Source organism: Microcaecilia unicolor, chromosome 5, assembly GCF_901765095.1.
Source record: "Microcaecilia unicolor chromosome 5, aMicUni1.1, whole genome shotgun sequence".
Classification (NCBI taxonomy): Eukaryota; Metazoa; Chordata; class Amphibia; order Gymnophiona; family Siphonopidae; genus Microcaecilia; species Microcaecilia unicolor.
In genome coordinates, this window is record NC_044035.1 from 195,059,849 (window position 1) to 195,071,776 (window position 11,928).

Sequence of the window (11,928 nt, forward strand, 5' to 3'; positions counted from 1 at the left end):
GGGGGATTTGGGGGGAGCTATGCACCTGGGAGCTATTTTCAGTTTTTTGTTTTTTTAGAAGTGCCCCCTAGGGTGCCCGGTTGGTGTCCTGGCATGTCGGGGGGACCAGTGCATTACAAATGCTGGCTCCTCCCACAACCAAATGCCTTGGATTTGGCCGGGTTTGAGATGGCCGGCCTCGGTTTCCATTTTCGGCAAAAACCGAGGCCGGCCATCTCAAACCCGGCCATCTCTGACATTTGGCCGGCCCCAACCATATTATCGAAACGAAAGATGGCCAGCCATCTCGTTTGAAAATACAGTTGGTCCCGCCCCTTCGCAGCGCCGTCCTCAGAGATGGGCGCCCTTAGAGATGGCCAGCCCCGTTCGAAAATGCCCCTCCACGTTACTATGCCCGATTTGCAAGTCTCTCAATGTCTGTTTTTTTTTTTTTTTAACAGATCCTCTGTTTTTACAATTGTACCATAGGATCGATATTTTTGCAGGTTTATATTTAGCTTGGCTTTTGTTTTTTACAATGCTGACAGATCAACACAGTTCTCTCTATCATACATGGTGTGAATAAACTGTGCAAGTGCTGATTTTTTCTGTATGTGATTGCCTGTCTGCCATATTATCTTGCTTTTCTCTCTGGCTCTCTGATGCTATGTTTTTGCAGCAGGTTTCTCTCAAGCCTGCCTCCCTGAAGGCATACCAGAGATTACATAAGTACATAAGCATCGCCATGCAGGGACAGACCAAGGGTCCATCAAGCCTAGCACCCTGTCTCAGACAGCGGACAAAAGAACAATTTGTCCCGCCCATCCCAGAAATAGTGGATTTTTCCAAGGTCCATTCAATAACATTCTATGGCCTTTTCCTCCAGGAAGCCGTCCAACCCTTTTTTTTTTTTTTTTTTTTTTAAACTCATGTTTATACCATAAAGCTCAGTAACAGGACACAAGCCATGTAAAAAACGTTACAAAAACGAAACTAACCAGTCCTTTCTCATACAAGTACCAATTTTTCAACATTTTCTCCCCCCCCCCCCCCCCCCCATTCCACACCACCCCCCCCCCCCCCCCCCCCCATCTTCAGGAATTCAAGATTCTACTGCAGGCTACTGAAGTCAATGTGTCCCCAAAAAGGTGCCCAGGCTGTACAGAAAAGGTCTCCCTTAGTCCCTGCCAAATCCGTAATCCCACTGCGTTCAAGTGAGCACATGTAAATCATGAGTGAACGCCATTGGGCTAAAGTGGGGGTGTCTGAGGTCATCAAAAGTTGTAAGATTGCTTTTTCCCCATCAGTAGAGTTCTGTGTAAAAAGGTACGCAAGCCTGGCTTAGGCTGCCCTGTATAGAGTAGTCCCCAAATAGTTGAGTGGGAGTATGTCGCCATCTCACTCTCCACATGGATGAAATGTGTGACGCCAAGGTTCTCCAAAATTGTTGAATGCAGGGCAAGACCAGAACATGTGACTCAAATGGGCATTTTCTTTTTCCACACTTGCGACAGCAGTCAGAGTCACACAAAGTGGCCCGGTGTGCTCTCCTGGGTGAGATGTGCAGGCGAAAGAGAAACTTGTACTGTATTTCCCACCAGCTTACATTTGCAGTCAATTTGTAGGTTCCAGCCAAAATGGACTTAATGGCCTCCTGGGTTATTTGTGTAGGACAGTTCCAATGTCCACTGCTGTGCCGCCGTTCAAAATCAGAGGAGTGCAGATGGCTTCTCAAGTGCGCATGAAAATACTTCAAGGGGATCTGAGTTGTGCATCAAGTCCAAGCATCGAGTTAAAACATTCATACACTTCCATAGATAAGTCTTTCTTAGGCAAAGAATGCACATAGTGTTGGAGCTGCAGAAACGCAAATGAATCTTTCCTATGCAAATGAAACTCTCTGCTGATTTCTGGGAGCAATTTAATCTCACCCTGATCTGTCACCACCTGACTCAAAAAGGAAATTCCCTTGGCCTCCCATTCGCGGAATGTTCTAGAGGTGTCTCCCGCTGGGAACTCAGGATTGCCCCGTAATGATAGCAAAGGAGAGGCCGATTTATTTAAGCCAAAAACTTGCATAGCCATCTCCAAGCCTGGCGTAAAGGACAAAGCACAGGGCCCGCCATTCCCAAACCCGGAGATGTTCTCTTACCCTGATGTGGCCAATTAGAAAAATGTAGGGACCCCAGCCAGCTAGTTTCCGCTGCTGTGAGGGAGAAGTGGCTAGTGGACCTAAACCAGTCCGATATGTGGCGCATGCTACTTGCCACGGAGAACAAGCGAAGGTCCAGCAACCCAGACCCCCCCTTGACTCTTGGAGAATGGCTCTATTTATAGTCATGCGCGCCCGTTTCCCTTGCCACAAAAATAGGTTTAATTTTGCCTTCAACCACTTTTCATCCCCAGCGGTCAGGAACATGGGTAGAGTTTGGAAAGCGTATATCCAAACGGGGAATAAAACCATGTTGTAAAGTGCTACTCTACCCATCAATGAAATTGGAAGGGCTTGCCAGCATTGGAGGGACCGGGCCACCCGCCCCTTCAGGTGTACCATATTTCGTGAGTATAATGAGTGCAAATCAATAGGGATTTCACTCCCAAGTAAGTCACCTCTTCCTGAGCCCACTGTAAGGGAAAGGGACCCTCCCAATTCAAACTGAATCTCTGCTTTAGATGGAAGTGCTGTAGATTTCTGTAAGTTCAAACTAAGCCCTGAATATAATCCAAATTCATCAATGGCGGCCAGGACCCTGGGGAGGGAACGTTGAGGCTGAGTTAAAGTTAATAGAATATCATCCGCAAAGATAAGACTTTTACCCGTTGACCCGGGAGAGATACCCCACAGATATCAGGATCCTTTCTCCAAAGTGCGCAATAGTGGCTCTACATATAATAAAAATAATAAAGGAGAGAGGGGGCATCCTTGTCTAGTACCAGCTCTGATCCGCAGTGGAGGGGACTTTGTCTCATTAATTAGGAGTCTGGCTACGGGCTCTCTATACAACACTTTAATTGCTTCTAAAAACCAGCCTCCTATTCCCACATATGATGTACTTGGAACAAATATTCCCACCGCACTCTGTCGAACGCCTTCTCAGCGTCTAGGCTAACCAACAGCAGATCAGCATCCTTAGCGTGACAGTGTGCAATTGCCAAAAGTACTTTGCGGACATTAAGCACTGAGTTCCTATCTCTCATAAATCCCACTTGGTGTTCCCCAATCAGGGTATTCATACAGGGGGCTAACCGATCTGCTAAGACCCGGGCTAGGATTTTAAGGTCCACATTAATAAGAGAAATAGGCCTATACGATCCACTCTATCACTCGGTTTGCCCGGCTTCGGGATCAGGGTAATTAAAGCCTCGTTGCTCCCCAAGGGCAGCTCCCCTCGTTCTAATCACTTCTTCAAAATATTCAATAAGGGGCCTATAAACTGAGGGGGCAGGGTTTTATAGTATTCAGCTGAGAACCCATCTGGGCCTGGAGCAGAACCCAGGGGGAGAGACTTCAGCACTCTCTGAATTTCCTGCGCTTGTCACGGACTCTGGGCTGAGGGGGGGAGGCGGGGAAACCCCGCATCCCACCAGATAGTCCTCCACCGCCATATCTGTAAATTCTCCCTTACCTGAATATAATTTAGAAAAGTAGGCATGGAACACCTGAGCAATCCCCTCTGTTGAATGAATCTTGTCCCCCTGGGGAGTCAATATTGATGCAACCAATTTTCTCTGACTACGTGCTCTCACCATTTGTGCTAACAGTTTTCCGGGTTTATTCCCATATTTACGGTAGTTGAATCCCCTTACAGTTAGTCTCCTTTGAGTTTGTTCGTGAATTAAGGAATTGAGAGCAACTCTAGTGGAGGACAGTAAATCACTTGCCTCCGGGGAGGGGTTCTGCAAGTATTGCGCTTTTGCTAAACGTAAGGTGCGTTCTAGCCGAATTATTCCCGCAGCCAGTCTCTTTACTCTAGCACTCGTGTATGCGATGATGGCCCCCCGCAGAACTGCTTTCGAGGCTTCCCACAGAATTATTGGGGAATTATTGGGGAATCACAGGAATCCTGATTGTTTATGAGATACTGTTCCCACTGAGCCTTTATATAATCATTAAATTTTTGTCTTTATGCAAATAAGCAGGTATCTCCAAAAGTAAGTCTGTTCCCCGGAGCATTAAACTGCAACTCTGTCCAGATCAAGGAATGGTCAGTAATTTCCATAGGGCCTATCTCAGCCTGAGTAATTTGAGAGAACAAGGAATGCTGCACCAGTATATAGTCCAACCTCGACCACGAGTGATGAACCCTAGACTGGTGTGTAAAATCTATTGTTGAAGGGTGAAACAGTCTCCACGGGTCTACCAAATTTAGAGACTGACACAGAGCTGATAGCCCCCTCTCCCCCCGTCTCTCATTGCGCAAAGTTCCTGTGGATCTATCCACCTCTGGGTCCAGTACTTGATTGAAATCTCCCGCCCACACCCAGGGTGCGTCAGAGTATCGCAGACCCAGAGAAATTAAAGATTGAAAGAAAAGGGGGGAATATGAGTTTGGTCCATACACCGCGCACAAGTACAAGTGCTGTCCATACAGGGTCAGGCGGATCAAGACCACTCTACCCTCCCGATCCCTATATATCAGCTTAGGCTGGCATAGGAGACCCCTCCTAATCAAAATCGCTACACCACTTCTTTTTGCCCCAGATGATGAGTAAAAACACTCTCCCACCCATTGCTGTTTTAGTTTCTCATGTTCTTTATCACTCAACTTCGTCTCCTGGAGGCACGCAATTGAGACCTTATGTCGCTTCAGCTGGGCTAATATCTTGGTCCGTTTAATCGGGGAAGAATCCCCGATACATTCCAAGACATCAGTCGCACTGGGACCCTATGGGATCAAGTAAATCAGTGAAGTTTGTTGACGTTTCACCACTATGGAACCCCAGGAGGCCCAGCCCCTCCCCCCGGGGGGTTTTATACTCCAATGGCTATAAATGCTGACTCCAGCCCGCCCTTCTATTCTACCTTGGGTACATCCTGAAGAAAATCCCACCCATCCCTCCCTCCCTCGTTCCCTACCCCCCTCCCTCTTTCCCCCCCTCCCCCCCTTCCCTTTTACCCATCCAAAACCATACTCTCCTGTCTAGCAACTGGATAGAAGTCACTTCCATGCTAGAGGCCCCCCCGTCCCTCCACACCAACAATCGCAATATCTCAGTCCATATAGAGACACAGTTCTCACATTTTACTAATACCTTCTCTTTACTCCCGTTACACACATGGATTAACTTTCAGGTCTCTGTCGCAGCATCCATCCCACTGTCTGATGTAATGTCTAGGTGTTGGACGAAGTTGTGTGCTTCTTCCGCATTATTAAATGCTTTCCACCCATTACCTTGCTTGATTTTCAACACCGCGGGGTAAAGAAGCATGAATTTAATTTTCTGTCCATACAGCCTCTGACAAATAGGGTTAAATTGCTTTCTTCGTTCCTGCAATGCCGTGGAGTAATCTTGAAATATACGGATCAGCTTTCCATCATATTTAGTTGAGTCCCGCTTCTGCCGGTATCCACGGAGAATTTCCTCCTTGTGTAGATAGTTGTGGATTTTAATGAGAACTACTCGCGGGGCCTGGCGGCCATCTGGAGGCGCCCCACACGATGAGCCCGTTCGAGGCACAATGGGCCCATGCTGTCCGAGAGCGCGAACTCTCTCTTCAGCCACTGTTCTAACTCCGTGGCCAAGAATCTGTCTCCAACCGATTCTGGGAGCCCTACTATTCGTAGATTTGCTCGGCGCGATCTATTCTCTAGATCGTCGATTTTCGCCAGCAGTTGCTCGATCGTGCCATTTTGTTTCTTCATCTGTGCCACAGTAGAAGTACACGTGTCCTCTAACTCCGAGACCACGGCGCTCGAGTTCTCCTGTACGATTTGTGGTGTCCGTTTGAGAAGCTGTCAGAGTCGCGATCTGGGACGCCAACTGTTCAAATTTTGGTGCCAGTGCTAGCCCTACCGCTTCCGTAAGTGTTTTAATTGCTTCGGGGTAAAAGTAGTGCTGTCGCACTGGCATGTTCTTCGTCGCCGCTCAGCGCTTTTGATTTTTCTTTTTCCTTTTTTGCGCTTCTAGCGGGTAAGCTTTTAAGTTGCGGTTCCACGAATTTATCCATTAGGTGTTCTTATTGATCCGCTATCAATTCCAGGACTGGAATCCGAAGTTTTAATCAGTTAATTGGTGTAGATGACGGAGGAACCTCAGAGAGCACAGAAACACGTCTTGAGCCCTCTAGCGCATCACGTGACCAGCATCCAACCCTTTTTTAAAGTCTGCTAAGTCGTAACCACTTTTTCCGGCAATGAATTCCAGAGTGTAACTACGTGTTGAGTGAAGAAAGATTTCCTCCGATTCGTTTTAAATTTACTGCACTGCAGCTTATCGCATGCCCCCTTGTCCTAGTATTTTTGGAAAGCGTAAACAGACACTTCACATCGACCCGTTCCATTTCACTCATTATCTTATAGACCTCTATCATATCTCCCCTCAGCCGCCTTTTCTCCAAGCTGAAGAGCCCCAGTCTCTTCAGTCTTTCCTCATAGGGAAGTCATCCATCCCCTGTATCATCTTTGTCGCCCTTCTCTGCACTTTTTCTAATTCCACTATATCTTTTTGAGGTGCGATGACCAGAATTGAACACAATACTCGAGGTGCGGTCGCACCATGGAGCGAGACAACGGCAGAATAATATCCTCATTTTTGTTTTCCATCCCTTTCCTAATAATACCCAACATTCTATTTGCTGTCCTAGCCGCAGCAGCACATTGAGCAGAAGGTTTCAACTTATCATCATTGACCCAGACTCTATCTCCCACCTTACCTTCCTCTCTATCACCTATCTCTACCTACCCATCCATCCTATTACTACCCATCATCAGTGGCGTGCCAAGGGGGCGGGGGGGCGGTCTGCCCCGGGTGCACGCCGCTGGGGGGGTGCCGCGCGCCTGTTGGCCGCTCGTTCCCTCCCTGCTGCTCCCTCTGCGCGGAACAGGTTACTTCCTGTTCCGGGGCAGAGGGAGCAGCAGTGAGGGAACGAGCGGACTCGGTCAACAGACGCGCGGCACCCCCCCAGAAGGTAAAAATGCACCCGGGGGAGGTTGTAATTTCGCTGGGGGGGGGCATCGGCGATCCGCCCCGGGTGTCAGGCAGCCTAGGAACGCCACTGCCCATCATTACTATGTTATACTTAATTTCCTACTTTACATAACAAAATTCTGTGTTACCTATTACTATGTAAGCCGCATTGAGCCTGCTTTTAGTGGGAAAGTGCGGGATACAAATGTAATAAATAAATAAATCATCAACGATGACACCTAGATCCCTTTCTCGGTCAGTGACTCCTAACGCTGAACCCTGCATGACGTAGTTATAGTTTGGGTTCCTCTTTCCCACATGCATCACTTTGCACTTGTTCACATTAAATGTCATCTGCCATTTAGATGCCCAGTCTCCCAGTCTCGTAAGGTCCTCTTGTAATTTTTCACAATCTTCCTGCGATTTGACGACTTTGAATAACTTTGTGTCATCAGCAAATTTAATTACCTCACTAGTTACTCCCATCTCTAGGTCATTTATAAATATGTTAAAGAGCAGCGGTCCCAGCACAGACCCCTGGGGAACCCCACTAACTACCCTTCTCCAATGCGAATATGACCTTTTAACCCTACTCTCTGTTTTCTATCTTTCAACCAGTTTTTAATCCACAGTAAGACACTACCTCCAATCCCATGTCCCTCTAATTTCCTCTGTAGTCTTTCATGAGGGACTTTATCAACGCCTTCTGAAAATCTAGATATACAATATCAACCGACTCACCTTTATCCACATGTTTGTTTACCCCTTCAAAGAAATGCAGCCGATTGGTGAGGCAAGATTCCTTTAAACAGAGACAGAGATACAGGATAAACCTTACAGCCTCCTCTCCCTCCCCCCCTTTTTTTTCAGGCATTCCAGGCTCAGCTTGTGTACATAGAGAGATGCAGGCACCCTGCAGCATTTTTCGAACAACAGGCTTTACAGGGTATAGAAAAAGAGGGTTTTTTAATGAATTTGGGCACATCATACAACAAGTCTTGGTATGTCTGGATTCTGGTAGGAAAAAACTCTGGCATATCTACATGGGCATAAAAGGACATCATGTGACAACCAGATGTAAACTGTTCTGCATTGTTGGCACTTATGCACATGTGACCCAGCTCCTTTTAAAATACCAAGTCCAGAAACCTGTACAAGCTAACATGGATTCCTATGAGACATCTATTTGACAGGAGCCATATAGGAAATCAGCCCTTTTGTTAGGACAAAGGCACATCCCCCCTTCTCTCCCCTCCACTCTCTGGCTACCTCATTCTTAAAAAAACCCTCAGTCATTCATGGCGACCAATGTTAGTTCCTGTGACATCACAAAACCAGGAGGGACACTATGGGCACTGCCATCTTGTGGCATAGACTTGTCATTTTGAAACTGGGCACTGCCTCTTTAGGGTCATCTCTGTAAACACAATAAAATAAAATATCCCCTTTTTACATCCGCTTGCTAGTGTTGGAGTATGCAGCCCCTATGAGGTCATATACAAGAAAAAGCTAAGCAGAATTACTTATAAGTACATAAGTATTGCCATGCTGAGACAGACTGAAGGTCCATCATGGCCCAGTATCCTGTTCTAACAGTGGTTAAACCAGGTTACAAGTGCGTGCAAGATCCCAAAACAGCACAATACATTTTATGCTGCTTATCCTAGAAATAAGCAGTGGATTTCCCCAAGTCCATCTTATTAATGGCTTATGGACTTTTCTTTTAGGAAGCTATCCAAACCTTTTTTAACCCCACTAAGCTAACTGCTTTACCAAATTCTTTGCACGAATTCCAGAGTTTAATTACATGTTGAGTTAAGAATGTTTTCTCTGATTTATTTTAAATTTACTACTTTGTAGCTTCATTGCGTGCTCCTGGTCCTAATATTTTTAGAAATAATAAAAAAGCGATTCACATCTACCTGTTCCACTCCACTCATTATTTTATAGACCTCTCATATCTCCCCTCAGCAGTCTTTTCTCCAAGTTGAAGAGCCCTAGCCTCTTTAACCTTTCCTCATAGGGAAGTTATCCCTTTATCATTTTTGTCGCCCTTCTCTGTACCTTTTCTAATTCCCACTATGGGCCTTATTATCTAAAGTTTATGCTCTAAATTTATGTTTCTAATATTTATGTGCCTAAATCTAGGAGCATTAATTTATGCTCCTAAATTATGAGCGTAGTCTATTTGGAGCATAGATTAGGCTCATAATTTAGGAGCATAAATTTTAGGAGAGTAAATTTTAGGAGCATAAACTTTATAGAATAAGGCCCTATATCTTTTTTGAGATGTGGTGACCAGAATTGCACACAGTATTCAAGGTGCAGTCACACCATGGAGTGATACAAAGGCATTATAACATCCTCATTTTTGTTTTCTATTCTAATTGCTTTCTTAGCCGCCGCTGCATACTGAGCAGAGGGTTTCAATGTATCATCAGCAATGACACCTAGATCCCTTTACTGATCGATGACTCCTAATGTAGAACCTTGCATCACGTAGCTATAGTTTGGGGTCCTCTTTCCCACATAGCATCACTTAGATAACACTTGGTTCTAGACTATAACTGTTTTAATGTTGGTGACTGTACCGCTTTTGATTAGTTTGATGACTGTATTTTAAATGTTTCATATTGTTAACCGCCTTGGACCCTTTTGGGAATTTGGTGGTATAGAAGTCTTAGTTCAATAAGAAATGTCAAAAGGAGAGGAGGCCCTGGAGAGAGCTAAGAAAACAGAGAAATGCAGAAGGACAGACACTAGGACCAAAGCAATGCTCAGATAACAAAGTATTTTTTTTCAGGATTTATCAATTGTAATATGTCAGCTTTGGAAATGTGCATCCTCTCTTCCTCCCCCTTCCTCCACTACCTTGGGAGCAATGGTACCCATCTCAGTTTTTTTATTCCCGGGGCCCATTCAGTCCTAGCCACAACATTCCCCGCAGCAGGAGCTTCAAAACTCCACTGCATGCAAATCTATCTCATGAATATTCATTGTGGATATTCTGAAAACCTGACTGGCTGGGGTGCCTCCAGGACCAGGTTTGGGAACCACTGGTTACAGCATTACTACTTTTATTTACAGGTGGTACAACTCATAAGGTAAACATATATACACATATCCATCTTCTTTTTATTTGTTTGTTCTTTACGGGTTGTCTGTTTGATTATGTGTTATTTTTGTTTCCCTTTTGCTTTGATTATAGTTGGAGATAGATAGATGGATAGATGGATGGATGGATAGATAGATAGATAGATGTGTGTGTGTGTGCGTGTGTGTGTGGTGGTATCTGAAATTGCCCCTGATGTAGTTTACCTGTGATGCCAAAATATATTGGGCTTGTTGAATCAAACATATAAATGGCGAGTGACCGTACTCACCCGCAAATGCGCAGTAGAGACTTCCCTCTCTGTCCCGCCCCCGCGTCAATACGTGATGACGGGGTCGGGACAGAGAGGGAAACTGCGCGAAGGGGAGGGAGGGAACCGCTGACGTCGCTACCCGCTCCTCCCCCAAGGTCGCCGCTACTGCTCCCCCCCACCCGAGTCCGCCGCCGCCGCCATCCCCCTTCCACCCGGCCCGAGCACTCTCTTCGTATTGAACTTACATCGCCGACATGCAGCAGGCAGATTCAGCGGGGGACACAGGCAGAGAAGGAAGGCTGACGGGAGCTCTGCTGATCTGCGTGCTATGTTTCGGCGATGTAAGTTCAATAGCGAAGAGAGGGACCTGGGCTGGGTGGAGGGGGTGGCGGTGGCGGCGGCGGCAGCGGCAATTCTGGGGGGGGAAGACTGGGGGTACTGGTAGTGGTGACCTCGGGGGAGGGCCCTGCAGCGGCTAGGGGAGGGGGGCCTTGGAAAAACCCCATACTAGCCCGTTTTAATGGGTTCAACGGCTAGTGATTATATAAAGTCTTGACATGTATACACCTTGAATCACCTTTTATATTTATTGATTTTAATAAGTTTGTTAGAGCCAACTGGCTAACCTACTGCTCTCGTTATTATCTGCAGTATTTGGAATAACTTCAGTTCAACCGGATAGTAATGAGGCAGTCAAAATTATTTTTAGTGGAATTATCCAGATAATTCTGATTAAAATCTGTGTATGGCCTCGGTGAGTGGCACTTATCTGAATAGGAACTGCTCGTACCCAGTTAAGTACCACTGAGTATTTCATTGTTAATATAATCACGTCATGCTTAGGAAAAGAAATAGGCTTGAATATTTCTTTACCTTTTTTTTGGTCTAGCTTCTCCAATATATTTCTGCTCTCATGATTTTTGTTATTTTTGTTGTAGGATGATGAAGTGGAGCCCTATGCAAGCTACATAGAAAAGGCAAATGTCATCTACAATTCTGTGTAGAGCTCATCAATGGTGATTTCTAAAACAAAAAGTCTTGTGAGCAAGGAAGACATAAGCATTCTCTGGAGAAGGAAGGGGTACAACAAAGCCTGTAGGATACTTTCTTTTTTTCACAGAAAATCAAAAAATACAGATTGGGGAACAAGATGGCGTTCAGAGAGGAAGTTGATCTCTGAGCTCCCGATCTCAGCCTAGGCCTGCGGTGGATTGAACCTTACCCGGTAACACCATGGGAAAAAGGAAGGGAAAGCGTGAAACCTACCTCCTCTGGTCCCGCTAACCTCCACTCCCCGTCAGCAGACGCTGGAGAATTGGGGAATTCAGAGATTGGACCCGCAGACGCCCACGACGGTCAGTCCTGACGTTGTTTTGTCGGACTACAGCATAGAAGGCGTCTCGTTGAGCCCGCCTTCATTCACTGCCCCTCCACGACCCGGAACTATGCTTTCAGT

General features: G+C 46.1%; 1 protein-coding gene across 1 annotated transcript in view; it reads left to right on the plus strand.

Annotated features, from left to right (window-relative positions):
* LOC115471227 (cell surface glycoprotein CD200 receptor 1-like) overlaps window positions 1–11,692 on the plus strand; it is a 180,502-nt gene extending 168,810 nt beyond the window's left edge. The window contains exon 6 of the mRNA XM_030204931.1: window positions 11,411–11,692. Coding sequence (XP_030060791.1) covers window positions 11,411–11,476 — 66 coding nt within the window. The 3' untranslated portion in view covers window positions 11,477–11,692. The remainder of the gene's footprint in view (window positions 1–11,410) is intronic.
* The last annotated feature ends 236 nt before the right edge of the window (window positions 11,693–11,928 follow it).